At 37.5% G+C, this 20681-nt stretch overlaps 1 protein-coding gene and 1 long non-coding RNA gene across 2 annotated transcripts in view; one reads left to right on the top strand and one right to left on the bottom strand.

Moving 5' to 3' along the window:
• serpini1 (serpin peptidase inhibitor, clade I (neuroserpin), member 1) overlaps window positions 1-20649 on the bottom strand; it is a 32057-nt gene extending 11408 nt beyond the window's left edge. Inside the window, exons 1-2 of the mRNA XM_048168130.1 lie at window positions 20382-20649; window positions 1505-1774 (exon numbers count right to left, since the gene is read on the bottom strand). Of these exons, the coding sequence (XP_048024087.1) occupies window positions 1505-1757 (253 nt within the window). The 5' untranslated portion in view covers window positions 1758-1774; window positions 20382-20649. The remainder of the gene's footprint in view (window positions 1-1504; window positions 1775-20381) is intronic.
• LOC125253900 lies at window positions 1718-12349 on the top strand. The gene is made up of 3 exons (XR_007181565.1): window positions 1718-1822; window positions 1960-2034; window positions 11112-12349. It is a non-coding gene; the product is annotated as an uncharacterized LOC125253900 (long non-coding RNA).
• Window positions 20650-20681: the final 32 nt, after the last annotated feature.

The following is a 20681-nucleotide window of genomic DNA, read 5'->3' as shown; positions in this document are numbered from 1 at the left end:
ATATACACCTAGGATGGCTTGAGTGTGAGTAAAGCTTGGGGTAATTTTAATTTTAAAGTGAACTAATCCTTTAAGTTTTTATTCTATTTATGCAAAATAACATATATTTTGTTTTTTGATTTGTAAAGACAGGAACACACCAAGCCAACGGTCGGCCGTCGGGCAGTTTTTGTTCGTTGGCCGACTAAGTTTTCTCAGTCTGTTCCGCACCGTCGGCTGAAGTTGGCCCTTGTCTGTTTTTTTCGGCCGATTTGACATGTTGGTCCGTCCGGCCATCTGATTATTGTGATTGGCTGTTCAGCTACTGCCACCTGCTGGTACGGAAAGGCATTTCATCTTAAGCAGGCGCAGAAAGGACGTGCTGTCCGTTGGCTGTAGAGCATCGGTTTGGTGTGTCAGGGCAACTTTGGACCTAGACACTGCCGATGTGAGCCAACCCAGCAGTCTGCTTTTGTCACCACTAGTTCGCCGGCGTCGGCATGGTGTGTTCCTGCCTTAAGTGAAATGTCATATGTTTTTGTGAACAGGTGAATCTCAACATAACACCGACTGTTACGTAACAGTCAGGATCATTAATATGTACGCCCCCAATATTTGCATATGCCAGCTCATGTTCAAAGGCATTACACAAGGGCAGCCAGTATTAACGTCTGGATCTGTGCACAGCTGAATCATCAGACTAGGTAAGCAAGCAATGACAATAGCGAAAAATGGCAGATGGAGCGATAATAACTGACATGATCCATGATATCATGATATTTTTAGTGATATTTGTAAATTGTCTTTCTAAATGTTTCGTTAGCATCTTGCTAATGTACTGTTAAATGTGGTTAAAGTTACCATTGTTTCTTACTGTATTCACGGAGACAAGAGCCGTCGCTATTTTCAGTTTTAAACACTTGCAGTCTGTATAATTCATAAACACAACTTCATTCTTTATAAATCTCTCCAACAGTGTAGCATTAGCCGTTAGCCACGGAGCATAGCCTCAAACTCATTCAGAATCAAATGTAAACATACAAATAAATACTGTACTTACGCGATTAGACATGCTGCATGATGAACACTTTGTAAAGATCCATTTTGAGGGTTATATTAGCTGTGTGAACTTTGTTTATGTTTAAGGCAAGCGCGAGCTCCGTGGGCGGGGAGCGTGAGCATTTAAAGGGGCCGCTGCATGAATCGGTGCAGTTAATGATACCCCAAAATAGGCAGTTAAAAAAATGAATTAAAAAAAATCTATGGGGTATTTTGAGCTGAAACTTCACAGACACATTCAGGGGACACCTTAGACTTATATTACATCTTGTAAAAAAACGTTCGATGGCACCTTTAATGTGCCATTCTAATTTGTTTAGGAGCTGGTTGGTTTGATGCAGAATTTGCTGAAATGCCTTTGGAGAAAATGTATAGGAAAACGTATGTGGTTACTGTTGCGACCAATAGGGAAAAGATGAAAGAGAACAGGTAACCTCTCATGTACTATAGATTTTGTTAACTGTACCTTCTCTGAAATGACTGTAGCCCACGGCCTGTCTGATCTCCTCTAAAGAAGAGCCACGGGCGCCCAGCTCCACCATGCCCAGAGCCAGAGCCACGCTCAGTGGGGAGAATATGATGTTCTCCTCTCCCCCTGTGATCTGGAGCTGGTGGTAAAGTCTGACCGAGAACTCTGCCGTCACATCCTCGGGAACGTCTGCCGCCTGGCAACCACACCCCCGTAGCAACATCAGCGGCAAGAGTCCGAGCAGCAACATGGTAAACGAGGGATGAGCTAACGGGAGACAGGAAAGAAAGAGTGAGTCAGAGTGCGAAGGACATGGTAAATATAACCCCACGCGAATGAGAGGTATCTGTTTAGTTCGAAAGAGACATATAATGAAAATATTCACCATATTCAACATATTCTAATGTTCATGATGCAAAACTTCCATTTCACACTACACAATCTTTTCACAGAATGTTGCCCCGATTTGCAGTCTGGAAAAGCCGGTTTTACAGAAAACTGCACAGTGTATGATGGGCACAGAACAGGTTATTTACATACAGACATCTGAGAATTCCAAAAAATTTAGATTTTAGAAAAAAAAAAATTACAAATCAAAATTGACCAGTTACTGGTCTCATTTTGTACACAGTGTTGGGGAAAGTTACTTTTAAAAGCAATGCATTACAATATTGCGTTACTTCCTAAAAAAGTGATTAAAGGCACAATATGTAATTTTTCGCTGCTAGAGGTCACTTAACGTGCGTTCACGTGGCCTCGTAATTCCTGTAGTTACGAGATTCTAGCTTGTAAAAAGCGTTCCGCTGTAGATTCATTAGGCATTGATAGTGGTGCCATAGAAACACATAATTCCCAGTCAAAGGACGTGAACCGCTCCGAATACAACGTCACGTGTTGTCATCTCAAGATTTTGGTAAATACGAGGTGGCGTGAACGCAGCATTATTCAAAACAAAGGCGTAAAAGGCGTTATTCAAATCAATGTGTCATGATGACACATTGATTTCGCGGAATCATGGGAGATGTTGTCTTCATATCTACAGCTGGTGCAAAAGAATTTGATGGGGTTCGGGCAGAATTAATCATAATGGATGAGCTAATGTATTAAAGATTTATTAAAATTATTGTAGTATGAAGCAAGGTGTGGCCAAAGACTTTATATATAGAAAGTCGGTGCACTCGTATTATTATGAATGGGAGAAAGCTCAATGCGGATATGGCGGAATAAATCCCGCCTTCTAAATAAGAGCCAAACGGCAATTGGTAAAGTCATGGCGTCACTGCAGCGGCCATTAGAAGCTCCGGTTCCTGTAGAAACAGTCAGATGTGTGCTTATTATAGAGATGTGCACTTAGGACTGCGCATGCACATTAGCTTGATCCAGCCTGAAAAATGCATTTTTTTTGTCATGATTTGAGCGTTTAGAAACCAAATTTATGAGACAGTTGTTGTCAGATTTCATTGGTGATTTTAAATATGAAATTTAATCAAAATCTTGGTGCACAGCTTTGGAGAATTTGATGTTTCCCCATTCAAAGAGATAGGAGCTGCACTTGCATGCCTGAGAGGTGTTTCAAAGATAGCCGCTGAGTGAAATGACTTGTCTTAAAGGGACTTTGATGTGGCTGAAAGACATTGGAGTGGAACAAGGCTGCTGGAGCGATTGCTAATGAGAGACACATGGCTCGAGAGCAGTAGAGCTTTTATTATGCCGTAGACGACCGCTTCCGCATCATCTGGTTGTCATTCCGTAAAACTGAAAATCAAATGTAACGCGGTATGATGTCATTGATAGGCATCGCACAGACATGATCGTGTCCTGGTTAAAATTGCTTATTTCTCTGGATTTAAACATTCTTGGAAACATCTGGGATAATGTAAGTACACAAGTCAACAAAGTATATAACATTGTTCTAGTGTTTTTTGGATATTTTATTACAAAAATCTTACATATTGTGCCTATAGTTGTGTTACTTAGTTACTTTTTATGGAAAGTAATGCGTTGCATCGTGCAGAAGAAAAATTCACCACTTTTAGTTCAGCAATAAAAACTAAAAAATTAAACAAATGTGATGCTTAACTAAAGTCATTTTTATGGTTGATTTGGATCACTAACTTGCGTTATTTGAAAAAGTAACTCAGATATTTTGTTGTAAATTTTAAAAGTAATGCATTACTTTACTTGTTACTTGAAAAAAGTAATCTGATTAGGTAACACACTGGTTTATCAGTGTACATTATTCCAAAGGAAAAAAAGTCTAATTTTTACTAGTACTGAACCACCTTTTTAAGTCCTAATTTAATCAGCATTATTGTTATTCAGTCATATGAGTACATGAGTGAATGAAATTGTGTTTTTCTTCTTACAGTAACTGGTGCAATTTTACATCAAAAAAGTATGGAAATTGAGACCTGCGTTGAAAGTAAAATAGGTTCAGATACAACAGTGTTAACAGTCTCGCTTCCCCACAGGGTTAATGCCTCTGTTTCTCCCTCTGACTGCATTGCCAACGTTCAATGCACCAGCATACCTGCTTATGCAAGTGAACGAACCCACATTCACCCTCACATGTGCACAGATACAGCTTTACCTTCATCCTAGTCTCCCAGCTTTAGTCGTTGCCTGGCAACAGTGTTTTCCACACAAACAAAGAATGCAGGGGAGAATGTGGCCTTGTGCCATTGTGTGATGGAGATGGATAGGAACAGGCATGCCCTGCATAAAGCTATAGTATGTTCTAGAATTATACATGTTTATAGAAATTATAAAACTTTAAAAAAGATTAAATGAAAATTGGACTGAAATAAGTTTATGTATTACAATTACTAAAACTGAATTGAAAAAAAAAAAAAAAACTAAACAAATATAAAAAAAAAAAAAATGGACAAAAATCACATAACAAAAGTACTAAAACTTTAAGCTGCTGTCCGTAAGTTTTGCCTCTTTGTCGCCATCTCTGTTTGAAACCTGCAATTATAGTTATTTGCGGAATTATCATCTTTACGTGGGTTGTACATCGGCACATCTCTTCAGCGCGGATGAATCTAATGTTTGCTGTCAGTCACCACATCGGCCTGGATACTGTACTTCTGAATCACAGATTCTACGTCTTGGAAGTATGACCAAAATAAGAATTTTCACCGGAAAATGTCATCTAAACAAGTTACAGGTCTGCCACTTTTGTTCTGACCAACTGAGAAAAAAGCATTACAATAAATCATGCTGCATCCTCACATGCCATATAGCCTACTAGCTGGGACTCCTTCTTTATGTAAACAGATGTGATGTAATGACGCAAAGACGAACAACGGCATGCTCGAATTTCCCATGGAAACCCACCAGTACCACCCGAATTAGAAAACATTATTAAAAGCTTACTGTTGTGAATCTGGCTAAGGTAAGGAGATAGTTTTGAACACTGGCTGGTTATGTCCTTGCTCAAAAATTGATAAAAAAAATAATAATAATATATATATATATATATATATATATATATATATTACAGACTGCAGCTTTAAATTAAAAATCTGAAAATATAAAAATAAAACATTAATTTTAACAAATGAAGAAATACTATAATAGAATAAAAAATAACGTTACACTAGTGACAACAGTGACACTGGACCAGAACATTTTAAAAAAGCGGATTCAAACTATATTTTACATGAAGAAATATTACATTTTTACTGATCTTTTATTGTTTGCCTATGCAAAACTTGCTGCCACGTATTTATTATTACACGTACAAACTTTATTATCAATTCAATTTGTCATTGAACAGAAATTTGCCTTTGACACTATGGCACAGAAAGATTACAGACATACATACACACAGTACCTATGCATGGAAAAAGACATAAAATAAACAAAATCCAGGCATATAAATTAACATAACAACAGAAGTTTAAAATTTCAGAATAACCTGAAGCAATAAAAAATGAAATAAAATAATAAAAACCCTTTACTTAAAAATAGTACAGTGTTTCATGATGTTGAAAGGGTGTTGTTGGTGATTGCCAGGGCATTGCAATGTGGTTGCTTTGGGAGGTTGCCAGGGCATTGCTATGTGCTTGCTAAGGTGTTCTGATTGGTTTCAGTGCATTGCAATGCATTTATATTTGTCCAAATTGACATACAATGTGTTCAAATGTGGCTGCTAGGATGTTCTAGGGTGATCTGAAAAACATCTGATGCACCACTCATCAATTTCGAATCTATCAAAACTATATTATTATGTGCATCTATTCAGCACCACAAGGAATTCAAGCGAAACAAACAGCTGATTCAAAAGCTTGGTTTACAATCCACAGACGATTCATCTGTTCTCATTCCTTGAGCTTTCCTGATCTCTCCATTTCAGATACTCTTGGTTTAAGACTCATGTGCGCAGTCTTGTGTAACTGGACCTGACCCTGGTGACCGAGGTCTGGGCTGAAAAACAGATGGTCGCTTGTGAATGGGAGAGAAAAGAGAAAAGTGGGAGGACAAGAGAGGGTTCACCTGTAAACAGCACCAAACCTGCCTGACCTTTCGCTCACCCGTGCGTGATTCTGTACAAAGGTCTGATGACCACCTGGGAAAACTCAATGAGACCACCAACCACCCTAATGGGACCAACCAGAAAGAAATCAGCAACAATGAAATTCTGGCACTTGTGTGATCTGTCCTCTCTGGTGACACTTTGTCAGTAGAATTTCACTGAGCGTAACAACATTAGTGGTGCCAGCGCATGCAAAACCATGTCGTTTTTGGTGTGTTGCTAACTGCAGTGCAGTTGCTTGGGTGGTTGCTAAGTCTCTATGAAATTATGTCTCTAGACATTAGGGGTGTAACTGTACATTTAGTCTTCCGGTTTCACGGTTCGGTGCATGCAGTCAGATGACGAATACAGTGTGCAGTGTTGCCAAATGCTTTCAGTTGAAAGTAGCTAAAACTGGTCACTAAATGTCGCTACTATCATACTGGCGAGTCCACTGATCTATATTAATATAAATATAGATCAGTGGGCGAGTCACAGAATCTAGATAAGGTTTGTCCAAGAAGTTGCTAGATTTGTCGCTATAGGCTTTTGAAAAAAGTCTCAAAAGGGGCACTAAAAAATGCTAAATTGGTAGCATGACAGTCACAGGCGATCCACACTCCAATCCAGAAGGGGGCGCAAGGTAACAACAGGAAAAAGCGCAGAAGAACATATGCTCTATGCATAGGCTAGATATATTTATATTATAAAAAAGAAGAAAGAAAGAGGAAATTTACAGAAATTTTATCCCCTGTACTGAACCATGACTTCAGTACCGAGGTACGTACCGAACCGTCATGTTTGTGTACTGTTACGCCCGTTTCACACCGCAAGATTGAGCGGCGTGTGAGCCAGTGTTAATTTTGACAGCAAATTTTGATTTAGTTTTTTGACTAAAATGCCATTTAATTTTAGTCATATTTTAGTCATCAGAAATTGTTTTAGTCTAGTTTTAGTCGACTAAATATCATACAATTTTAGTCAACTAAATCTACAGTAGATTTAGTCGACTAAAATCTAATTTAGATAAATTGTAATGCATTAAGCATTTCTCTAACAATACACAGATCCAATACACTGATATAGGTACATCTGATATTCCCCAAACTGTTTATGTTCACCCAACTGTACTTTTCTCACCAAAGCAGACGGTTTTTGACCATTAAAGTGCAAAAAGACACGAAAGAGCAAAATTCAATACTTTGTACTTTCAGGGATTGACACACTTATCATTGAGTTACTATTATAGTTTTCGTTTAAAATTTTTATTAGATTTGATTTTTGATTTGTAATTGTAATTTTAGTTAAAAGTTTTAGTATTTTTTTTTGTGTGTTTGGCTTTTAGTTTTTGCTTTAAAATGTCTATAAGTTCTTATTTCTGTTTATTTTAATACCTCAGGTTAAGTTAAAGCTTAGAAACTAGATGAAATAAAATAAGTTTACATTATTTATTTATTTATTTTTTATTTGTTAATGTTTATTTCAAGTAATGAAGATTTTTTTGGTTTTAGGTTTAGTTAACTATAATAACCCTTATACTTGTAAAATATATTGAATAATGTGTCCAATAATGTTCTTAGTCTTTCCTTCCTGTGACAGAAGATACAGTAGTCTAGTATGAATTAAACAGAAATTAAATTCTATACAGTTTATTGTGTAAACAAAATAACAATAATGACCAGGAAAAAATAATTATAAACCACCCCGAAATACACCGTGACTCTTATTCTGAAATGTCTGCAGTATGCACTGTAGCAGGCTGCTTATGAGGGTGATAAAATATGCATTCTTACAACCGTCTAAAACATAATACCATATAAACATCGTAGTAAACATTGTCATAATTCATCAACATTACCTCATAAGCAATCGCTTGGCATAAATGTGCGCTATTCATTAATTGCGAAGCAGTCTGAAGTGCTGCTGGACGAGCCTGTAGAGGGCGCAACAGCGCTGCGTTTCCCGCGGTTAGATCAGCACGTTAAACTTCAAATGTCCGCATCTTCCACACAGGACAGCAGTCCTGACTGGATATCTTCCCTAAGCGTCCCTCTTTCCTTTTCGTCTCCTTTTTATTCGTTGACGAAAATTAGAGTAGATTTTAGTCATAGTTTTAGTCATTCAAAACACATTTTTATTTAGTCATCGTCTCGTTTTCGTCCGTGAAAAAATGTTGTTGACGCAAATTCTGACGAAAATTATTTGTCAATGAAATTAACACTGGTGTGAGCAGTGCGTGAGCAGCGTGTGAGCGCAGTGACACTGCATTCACATGGAGCATCGGCGTTAACGCTTCTCATTTACTTTGAATGGGTGATGTCATGCTTTGCCAAACTGAATTGTGGGTTCCGTCGCGTCGCTTCACTCAAGTTGCTCGCGGCAGAAGTTGAAGATTTCTCAACTTTTTAAGCGCCTACGCAGGTGTCAGCCAATCAGATCGCCTTAAGCCGCGGTCACACTAGACTTGAACGTGCAAGTTTTTTTCGGATGCTGTAACGGTCGTGATATGACGTCACGGTCTACAGCGTCTTTTTAATAAACATGAATTCAACACATAACTTAAAGTAATACATTTAAAATGTAAAAATATAGAACCTACTCGACTTCACTGCAAAAATATAATTATTTTCATTCCGCCAAGAGGTCATGCCGTGACGAATCGATCTTCTACTGGTCGCACGTCTTCACGTGATGCGAATTCGCAGGTCAGAGTTCACCAAACTTGAACTTTGGAATGCAGCGAAATGCGGAATTTTTCGCACGAGCTTGCGTTTCCGGTCTGACGCATTCGCATGCGTTTGAATGGAAGTCAATGGAACGAAAAGTGCAGTGTGACCGCACCTTTATGCAAACACTCTAGAGCAGTCGCTAGCCAACTGCGTTCATGCAACACCGGAAAGTAATGTGATTGGCTGTTATCACTTTAACGGTCGCGTCAACACAAGCTTCAAACACGCCCTCCATCAAGCGTTGACGCTGACGCCCTGTGTGAATGCAGCGAGTATTCAAGCCTTGTTTACACTGCACACGTCTGTGGCACGTCACGGCTCTGGCGAGGTTTTGTTCTGTCCTCTAGGCAATGGCAACTTACACAAGGGGCATTTTAGGACCGAAGCGACAGGATTCGCGAGACAACGCAATTTACCTGTCCTAAGTTGTTTTTCTCTAATTTTGACTTAGAGAAAAACAACTTTTAATTTTGTGTTCTAAAATGGGTAAGTTAGATGAATCGCCTTCGATAATGAGCGCGATATTGCGTGGCTTTTCAGTGATCTACGGCTCTGTCTATTAAATGCCGCTCCATTTGAAAGCAGGTGATGGTGATTTAGCGGTAATCAGGGAACCGGCTTTACTGACGAAATGCGCGTGACAATCTCATGCGATATATCGTGCAGCCCTAGTTTTATCCAGTTTAATTCTGTTTATTGTTGTGTTTTTGCTATCTCACATGAGTCTGCATGGGGTGTTTATTTTGAAATTGACAGGATTTTGAACCTTTATTTTTTATTTAATGCCTGGCTTAATGCCGCGCCGCAGCCGTAACGCTGTTTACAACAGCCACACCGTGGCACGTTTCAGAAGCGTCCCAGAAACGGCTCGCCGCACCACTTCAGTCAAGATAGGTGCCTCGCCTATTTTTGATGGACGCAGCGTCAAAGCCACGCAGTAAATACAAAATAAAAGTCCAAAATCCTGTCAATTTCAAAATAAACACCCCGTGCAGACTCATGTGGGATAGCAAAAACACAACAATAAACAGAATTAAACTGGACAAAACAAACATTTAACTTACTCATTTTAGAACACAAAAAATTTGAGAAAAACAACGCAGGACAGGCAAACTACATGGTCTTGAGAATCCTGTCGCTTCGCTCCTAAAATGCTCCTGGTTTGAGTTGGCACCACCTAGAGGACGGAACAAAAGCTCGCCAGAGCCATGACGCGCCACAGACGTGTACAGTGTAAACAAGTCTCAGTCTACACCCCTACCAGATATGGATCCCATTTTCAGTTTTTGCTGTTTTATGGTCTGCCAAGTGAAAATCATCTGTTTGCTTTATTTGAGATGTCATAAATGAGGTATAATTTATAACATATAGTGAGGAATGAGTTTGATGGCAAAGTTTATTACTTTTGTTCAAATCACTAAGAAAGTGCCAGTGCTTTTATTACCTCAAAGCACAACTTCAACATTTTTCTGAGCATGTCTGAAATCTGGCTGTCATCTCAAGCAAAGCCTAGACAAACCTGTCAGTATCTGCTCAAGTGAAATCAAGCTTCAAAGTGCCACAAAACTCTTCTCAATTCCTTTCACATACGCACAGAGCAATTGCTCTAAATATTCTCCCAACTGTCTTCTAAATGTACTCAACTAGCAAGCACATAGTGAAGACGCCTCCAAAATGGGGGCAGCGTAGGCGCCCTTTTCATCTCTTACTTTTTTAAGCTTTTCCTTTTGAGCTCAAGCCGAAATACAAGAGAATAGAAGGATATAGAAAGACAATCTGATGGGAGACCAGCTTACATATCATGAATATCCATGCTTGATAGCCAATATTTCAATGTTGAAAGGCAAAGACACCGAGAACAATAAAATACTGCTATTTCCTAACTCAGGAAACTTTTATAAGAAACCTTTGGAAAAGTAAGAATGATAAAATTGGGAATTGAGACCAAATTGAAAATTGTTATAATAAATAAATAATAATATAAATGCATTTTATTTATAAATACATGGACAGACATCTCAATTTGCTGTCGAGAAGAAACAATTACAGAGATCTTCATGTTAAGTTTTCTTTTCTAAGCAGAGCGATATTTTAAATGTTAAATGTTAAATGTTAAATATTTAAAAATGGAGACAAACCAAGCAAACAAACTTTGTTTTCCATTAAGTTCCGAATGGAGCTCTTATTTCCCAAAGATGATCATTCATTCATACAGGTGCCTTTGTCATCATCAGAGGGAGAATCACAGTTGGTGGCACCAGAACACTTCCACATCCATCAGCCTCCTCTCTCCTGACATGATGGCCCAGATAGCGCAAAGCATGCTGGGTAAACTGCCATCTCTCTCCTTTTCTAGCTCTAAAAGTCTCCAGAGGACAGACCCAGTGGTGCAGTGCTGTTTAGAAGGGGACACGGAAAAAGACGGAGCGGGAGCAGGATTTGTCTGCAAGTGAAATGTCAAGCAGGTTGAGGAATCAGAATGAGACCAAAAATATTAAGAGAGAAGGCTGCAGAGAAGAAGACATACTAGTTGAGGAGTTAAAGAGCCATGCACTGACAGTGCAGTGGTGAGGGAACTCCACTGGAGACCAGAGAAGTGCAAGACATGGGTCACCTTTAATTAAACTCTATTCAAGCGACTGACACCCACAGGAACCTGCTAAACACTATAACAAATGACCGTTATCACTCTGAAGATGCAAATGCAGAAAACTGAGCTAAACAGACATATCAAGACTTTCAGACATACGTTTTTGCTGCCTTCAAGTGCACATGCGAAATGTTTACTTCTGAGTTGGGCATTTGTTATGACATGAAGCTTTGAAGGTTTATATTTATTTTATTTTTTTATTTATTATTTATTGTATATTTTTATTTGACATCATTTTCGTTTATGCATGGTATCTAACAAAAAACCTTTCACATAAAACGTGACTGGTTAACTTTGTGTTTGTTGTCTATACACTCTTTTGTACATAATGCATTAATATTATTTTTGAAATACAGCACGGAAATTAATAAAAAATGAACAGTGTAGTCCGATTACTGAACGAATGACTCTAACAAGTTGATTGTTTCAATTGACTCAAATGAGTGTAGTTACTAAGATGCACATTTTATAAAATATAAATAAATAAATAAAAGATGTTACTAATTTTTTTTGTTTATAGTGGTTAATTGGATTGGCACCTCTAAAAACGTAATTAAAAAGTTTTAAAGGCACAATATGTAAGAATTTTGCCGTAAAATATCCAAAAACCACTTGGCCAGTGTTATATATTTTGTTCAGCTGAGTACTTACAATATCCCAAATGTTTCCAACTATTTGTAAATCATGAGAAAAATCACGATTTTAACCAAGACGTGTCCGGGAGCTGCCTGTCAATGGCGTCGTACCCGTGGTTACCTTCTGATTCTGGTTTTCCGAGAGTAGGGCTGTGACGGTAGGCAACCGCGGCACCGCGGTGGTGAAGTTGACACCGCGGTCGTGGAGTGTCACCGGCGGTAGTGTGACATTATTTATATTATATTATATTATATTATATTATATAAAATCTGATTTGCTTATCCTGTAAGTTTGTGAATAAAAATGAAAATGTGGCTGAAATCAGAAGCTATTAAATGTCTTATTAAAATATAAAAATGCAAATGACGGGTAATTATTGACTATGATGGATTTTTTTACGATCCTGTCCATCAAAATGATGGCGAAACGCAAGTCTAACTCGCATATATATATATATATATATATATATATATATATATATACATACACATACACAACCCTGGGGGTAAGCAGATAAACATCAAATTTTCATTTTTAGGTGAACTATCCCTTTAAAGGGTTCTTTTGGCATAAAGGGCTCTTTAAAATTGAGTCTAGAACCTGCTGAATCTTTTTTTTTTTCTAACAGTGCAGAGGAATTTTTAATTAATTGGAGCAGAATCGTTAAGAGGAATCTAAATTTAATTCTTTATGATTCCCATCCCTACGTTTAAATCAGTCCAGTGGGAAATATTTGTAGGCTCAAAACCAAAGAAATACAGAATGCATGGTTTTACAGTAGCCGAGCTCTCATCCTGCCAGCAGTCCTGTACCACCCAGGTCAACACATGGCAGCATCCATCTATCATTAGAGGGTCAGCATCTGGCTCGTCCTGACAACGTTGTGGCAGAGATTCAAAATAAGAGGCTTTGACCACAGTATGTGTGTGTTTTTGATAATATCTCCTTCCGTCTACAGTGGCACAGCTGTCCAAAAGCATTGCCCACTGCTGGAAAATAAACAAAGCAGGGCCATAAATCGCTGCCACCAAAGAGACCACCAGGCTGATGCACGTCACTCTATTATAAATGATATGGGACATCTTTGCTCACTTATGCTAGCAACACATCTCTCTTTCCATCTGTCATTTGAAAGTCATTTCCTTTGACCTTTGCCTGCACTTCCTTAAAGGAAGAGTTCGTCATCATTTACTCACGGTTAGATGCTTTATTTTATCAGTGAAGCTCAAACTTAGCTCATATAGCAAGATACAATTCATAGCGACCACATCTGTTAAAGGGTTAGTTCATCCAAAAATAAATGTATATATTACTTGTCCATAGACAGCAATTTAACTGACAATCGACGTGAGTGCTGTGGTTTAACCTTAATTTTATGAAGCGACGAGAATATTTTTTGTCTGCAAAAACAAAACAAAAATAAAGACTTTATTCAACAGTCTCTTCTCTTCCCTGTCACTATCCTTGCATAGTTGCCGCAGTAAGCACAGTGAAGGCTTCTGTGTTCACGTCCAAATGCCGGCTCAGTATTGGCCAAGGCTGATGCTGATGCGTGTGATGCTGACGCAGGAGCCGGCCAGTAATGTGTCTGCATTCTGACGTAGAACCTGAAAGCGCTGGACGTAAACAACGTATGAGAATGACACAGAAGAGAAGATATTGTTGAATAAAGTTGTTTTTGCGCACAAAAAGTATTCTTGGCGCTTCATAAATTTAAGGTTGAACCACTGCAGTCACGACGGTTTTATGTCTTTAGTACCTTTCTGGACCTTGAAAGTGGTGGTTAAATTGCTGTCAATGGAGGAGTCATATAACTCTCGGATTTCATCAAAAAATATCTTAATTTGTGTTCCAAAGATGAATGAGGGTCTTACAGGTGTGGAACAACATGAGGGTGAGTAATAATTGACAGAAATTTCATTTTTGGGTGAACAAACCCTTCAAGCTTTAAAAGTGGCAACAGCTGCTATAGTTAAACAGCTACTATAACACACACACAAGTGTGTGTGAAATGCTTTAAGACAAGCAAATTATCTGAGTTTGACTTTACCTCTCCCTGCAACCCAGAGTTAAAAACCTTTTATCCTTCCCAAGTTCAAAGGCAGAGTCGCTTCCTCCCCTGTGCTGAGTGAAGACGTGACTCAGAAATGCAGGCGTCCTTCAAAACCACCACCCAAGAGGGTAAAACAGTGACAAACCCAATCGCTCATGGGCTGCCAATAGTCAGACACTTCAAATCTCCTCATCAACATTCACGCCAATTCAGCGGTTCTACAGGAGGTTTGTCAGCGGCAGAAACAGCCTAAAACATATAACAAAGTCAGCAATACTTCTATTTTAATTAATTAATAAAAATATATAATTTAATCTACTTAATTAAAATAGTCTGGGTTCACTACAGCTTACGATTAAAAATAATGAAATGTACTTTTAAAAATACATTTTAAATATTTGAAAATTATATATATATAACAGACACATGAAACTACATAAAGTATTAAAATATTTTAGGTTTACTACAGATTATTATTAATAATAATTAAAAAAATATTAAAATATACAAAATATTTTTAACATTTAAATATAAATAAAATATAATTATTAAACAAACATACAACTACTTACTAAAATAGAATTAAAATATTACGGTTACACTACAGCTTATTATTTAAAAAATATATTAAAAAAATAATACTATAAATTTTGAATATAAATAAAAATCTATTTGTAATTTGCAAATAAGATTAGTGTGATACAATGGAATAAAGATTAACTCCTCTTATGAGGATATTAAGCCTATAAAACTTTCACACGATATGCACAAGGATATCAGTTAGCAATAAGGTATGAGAGGCTGTGCGCTTTCGTGTCGTGCCTAACAACGCCCTTCAGCCATGACTTACAATACAGCACTAGCACTAGCCTCGAGTACCTTATTGCTTTTATAAAACGGTTACTACACAATACAAATATTATAGCCAGAAATATGTATTAATGCAACTTTCATGAAGTAAACTTTTTCTAAAAGCCTTCCTTCCGCTGGAAAAATTAGTCCCTGACCTTGAACAGCAACAGAAGTTACATTATTATGCCATTAGAAGGCGGCAAAGACTGTCTTTATGAATGTGTCAGTCAGTAACGAAGACTTTTACATTGAAAAGACTGAACTGTTTTGAAAACGGAACAAGACGCAACTGACATATGCTTCGACTACCGCTGTTAGTCAGGTGAAAACCCCTTAAATGTTAAAAGGACAAGATGATACAACAGATTTTTTATTATGAACATAGGACTGACCTGAAGGAAAATGTTAAAGGTGCCCTCAAATGAAAAATTGAATTTATCTTGGCATAGTCAAATAACAAGTGTTCAGTACATGGAAATGACATACAGTGAGTCTCAAACACCATTGTTTCCTCCTTCTTATATAAATCTCATTTGTTTAAAAGACCTCCGAAGAACAGGCGAATCTCAACATAACACCGACTGTTACGTAACAGTCTGGGTGTACGCCCCCAATATTTGCATATGCCAGCCCATGAAACATTATGAAAGGCATTACACAAGGGCAGAATGTCTGGATCTGTGCACAGCTGAATCAACAGACTAGGTAAGCAAGCAAGAACAATAGTGAATATCATGATATTTTTAGTGATATTTGTAAATTGTCTTTCTAAATGTTTCGTTAGCATGTTGCTAATGTACTGTTAAATGTGGTTAAAGTTACAATCGTTTCTTACTGTATTCACGGAGACAAGAGAGCCGTCGCTATTTTCATTATTAAACACTTGCAGTCTGTATAATGCATAAACACAACTTCATTCTTTATAAATCTCTCCAACAGTGTAGCATTAGCCGTTAGCCCTGAATCGGCTCATTTATAATGATGCCCCAAAATAGGCAGTTAAAAAAATGAATTAAAAAAAGTCTATGGGGTATTTTCAGCTGAAACTTCACAGACACATTCAGGGGACACCTTAGACTTATATTACATCTTTTTAAAAAAAGTTCTAGGGCACCTTTAAATCTGAATGTAGGTAATGAACTCGCTCCCTCGATCTTTTTCTCACAACACTCTTCTACATAATACAGTAAGCTTCAATGAACAATATCAATTGAGAACAAACAGTTTACGTTGCTAAGAGTGGTTGCTAAGGGTGTTGTGTAGTGATACACAGAACCGTTGGGTGAAGCGGTTATCGTGAATAAAACACAGCTATTGACCAATCAGAATCAAGGACAGGAACTAACCGTTTTATAAGGGAAAAATATAATAAATATATAAATATTATTAATTCAAGGACTATAGCCCTATATATAAACTACACAACAAAAAAGGAGGTATTATTTATTTGTATTTTATCTGCTATAATTCATCCACACCTTATTATTGCACACATTGACTTTTATTGATGGAATTGGATCTTCCATCACACAATCCTGACTGAGAGGAGAGCAGCACAGGCTGTACTCAATGCAGAGGACAGAGAAAATGAAAGAAAGATGGAGATTAAATTAAAATGTAATCGCTTTCCAGAAAACAAGTCTGCATCCACTTAGAAGCAGAGAAATAATTGTTCCATGTCGGTCAGTTGTTCTGACCCAGTCTGCGTTCTGCTATAGACCTTATTCAGAGCAGAGCCATAACAGGTATGAAAGTGAGGCGGTGGGGGAAAGACTTAGCATATTTTAAATGGCATCTGCTTTGAAAAGCTGCATAAAGCTCCTAGATCATTTATAATTTTCCACAGCTCATGTTGTCTGGAGTTTTTTTTCTACTTAAATTTCTTGGAAAGATATTTTGGCAGTATTTCATTAGCAGAACAATCCAAAAACACATTAAATAACAGTACAACCCACTGAAGAGCTGTATGTCTATCCCTCACAGCCTGACTTACATTCCCCTTAAAAATCAAAGATATAATTTATAGAATAAGGTAAGGATATGGTCTATAGGGCATGTTTAGCAGATGCAGTTCACAGGCTTGACACAACTGAACAGTGATCAATAACAGGAGTTTTGCAAACTGTATGTTTAGAAAGGCCATCACAGATGCTCAAGGAACATGTTCAAAAAGCAACAGTGAAGTTCAATATATTCTGCACACTTAGTGACAAAGCCTTTGAGAGAACACAGATGTTTTTAATACTCTTTATGCCATCTGTGCTGTCCTGAGGCCAAGTGAGTGTTGGCGGGAAGACAGTACTCAGTCAGACCTGAAAAAAAATCCCTTCACCAAGGCTGAAATCCGACAATACATTGTAAACCTTAAAATTGAACAATAGAAATGTAAAGCCTTATTTACCTTCTTCAAAAATCATTTGACTGTTTTTTAAAAAAGGAAAACATCAGCTAAAGCATGCAACAAATGATAAAATATAAAATAAAATAAAAAGTAATATCACACCACACTTCAACAAGCAGCATGATTTTAGAAATCATTTATTTGTAGCAAAAATGGGGCAGAACAAGTTACACACTTAAAGGGTTAGTTCACCCAAAAATTCTGTCATTAATTACTCACACTCATGTCATTCCAAACTCGTAAGACTTGTTCATCTTCAGAACACAAATTAAGATATATTATATATAATTATTATTTTATTATAAATTGTTTTCTTCTGTAAAAACATCACACAACAATTACACAATAATAATTAAAATCAATTACAAGTTTAAAATGTAAACACAGATTCTGTATTTATTTATACTCATGGTGCAAACAGTGGCAAGAATAGTCCAAACAGCAAAAGTAAATCACCAACCATGTTCTTTAGTTGTGTTTCAAAATTACAATTGCAAATAAATCCTGATAAAGTAACAAACATGTTTAAGTAACCCGATAAAGTAAAGAAGTTTCAGTGTGAAACAGTCAATAACACACTATGTAAATATAATACAGATGTGGAACATGCTACCACCAATTACTAGGTAGTTAAATTTTCAACGTTCTTGTCCCATGGAGCAAATTGTAAAAATAATGCAAACACTGTATCAAAAAGTAACGATCCCAACTATGTCTTCAGATATAGTTTACAAAATACAGCTGTGACGCAGCTCTCCGTGTACGCGCTTCGGATGATTAGACACATCTCCTCACAGCGCGCGCGAGTTCTCTTTTGCGTCTTATGCTTGAATGTTTAAATTGGCAAGGTTTAAATGAGTTTAGTTTAAACACAGATAGCAAGGTCTCACCTGCGCTCGCGCGCTATCAACACCCGGGCGATGACGGCGTAAATGACTGTTCATAGAGCATACGGCTCTTGCATTGAACATTTATTTATAGTGATTACGGTAGTTTGCTCCGCATCTGATTTTCTATAACCAAACCAGTTCCAAATTGTGGAGGTCCTCGCTTAACAACAAGCTCCTCCTCAGCACTCACGTCCGCCTTCCGCCAAGGTTGATTTCACTCATCGTTATTATCGCGAGGAGACAAATTTTTATAGCGAGGTGAATTTTCAACGGTATATCGCAAACGATAAGATATCGCCCATCATACTACGCAACTACCACTTTGTCGCTTCAAAAAGTTCATAAAGAGATTGTAAAACTAATCCATATGAATTGAGCAGTGTAGTCCAATTTTTTTGAAGAGACACGATCACTTTATATGATGAACAGATTGAATTTAGTCTTTTATTCTCATATAAACATTAATCAACTCACACATCAGTTGTGGTAAACGATAGCTCAAGCATGTTTGCTTGATGTGCGAGAACCAATGAGGTTCATTCGCATGTGTAACGCAGCAACGTTTGAGCTTCTGCAAGAGGTTTGTTCTCACGCATCAAGCAGGTTCGGTCAAGCTTCTTCTTATGCTCGCTTATCAATGTTTATATTTTGGAATAAAAGCCTAAATTAAATCTGAAATAAAGAAAATTTGAACTAAACCACTCAATTCATATGGTTTAGCTTTATAATCTCTTTATGAACTTTTTGAATCGTCAAAGCTTCAGCTGCGTAGCTGTCAACGGAGGTACAGAAATTTCATCAAAAAGATCTTCAAATGTGTTCAGAAGATGAACGAAAGTCTTACAGGTGTGGAATGAAATGAGAGTGAGTAATTAATAAGAATTTTCATATTGGGTGGACTATCCCTTTAAATATATTAAACCCTATACATGCAATAATAAAAAGAGTGACGCTTGTCATTTTTTTTTATTAATTATAAAAACATATAGTGCAGTATATCCTGTATATGTTGCAAACTGTGCTGATTCTGTCAATACATTTGAGAAAGCACTTGAACTGTGACTGTTATTCAGGCTTTCAAATGAATGGCTCATGCACGCTTGCAAACCAGCAATCAATCTAGGAATCAATATCCACTAATTGGAGGTGACCACCAAGGAGTCCACATATGTATAGTGTGAGTGTGATTGCGAGCCCTGAAAAGCGCTGCAATTCTGTTCCAACTCCTTTGCACCTTGCAGCTTTTTCCCACCGTTCCTTTTTAGTCCTCTCTCTTTCCTCATCCTTTTCCTATCGATCCCTCGCTTTCATTGCCTCCCTACTCATACCGATTGCACTTTAACACCTCATTTTCCCTTCCCTCTCCTTTAGTGGCCTCTCTCTCTCATATACTCCACATTACCCACACTCTCCAGCACACCTAATCTCCACGTGAATGCGTCCCACAGAACAAACCAGCTATTTTACACCAGCAGTAGCAAGGAGGGTTTGGAAAGGAGGTGCGTTCACCGTTCTGCTCTCCCCGCGTGTCTCATTTACAGAAACATGAAATAGGATTTTCTTGCAGGAGATGATTTACGCATCCCCAGATACGCCCAGATGTGGGGATGCATTGCTGTCTGCGGTTTGCACATACCCTCCGCTGCCCTTTCTGATTCAATACAATCATTTGAATTATTGAATCAATAACGAGAGGGTTTAAAATAGAAAATGAAGAAAAAGCCAAAGAATAATCACTAAAAACAATGATATTAAACAACAGCAGAATTATTCTGAATTTTCTTCACCAAGGATTGTGATGTTTTTGATTATTTTATGCAGAAAAGATGTATGTGAATTGCATGTAAAACTGCAAATGCATTTAATATTATTGCAAGTACAATTCTAAGCTTTAAAAAAATGTTGTATTATGAATGTACAATCAGACCAGAAAAACATTTGAGAGGAAAATGTATACATAGATTCAAAAAAACCCATCACTTGTTATTAAAGGACATTCACATCTGCACACCTTGTAAAGAATAAACCCATTACACCAATAACATAATGATGAATTATAAACCTTACGGAACACATTTGTCCTTGTATTTCTGAAAAGATGATATTTGGATAACATAAAAAGACGATGCGTGGATGTCTCTTACCGTGAGATGCTGATGCTCTGGGATGCTGATGTTAAATCCTGCTCGTCTCTGCACCCTCACACACCTTTATTATGAGAGGCAGCCCTGCCCCTTTTCTCTTCTGATTGGTCAGGTCTAACCTTCGCTTTGAAGCGCCCTTTTTTATTGACAGCTTTTTAGGTTTTCGTCTTTTATTTGTTATCTAACGCGTACTATGTTTATCTTAAATCAGTCTTATTGCATTTAATTTAACATTTAAAATACAGAAATACACATTAACCAAACAGAGTTTGCATGAATACTGCGATATGGCGAAACAGA

This window comes from Megalobrama amblycephala, linkage group LG19 (assembly GCF_018812025.1).
Source record: "Megalobrama amblycephala isolate DHTTF-2021 linkage group LG19, ASM1881202v1, whole genome shotgun sequence".
NCBI lineage: Eukaryota > Metazoa > Chordata > Actinopteri > Cypriniformes > Xenocyprididae > Megalobrama > Megalobrama amblycephala.
Note: the sequence above shows the minus strand (reverse complement) of the source record. Positions and strands in the feature narration are given on the sequence as shown.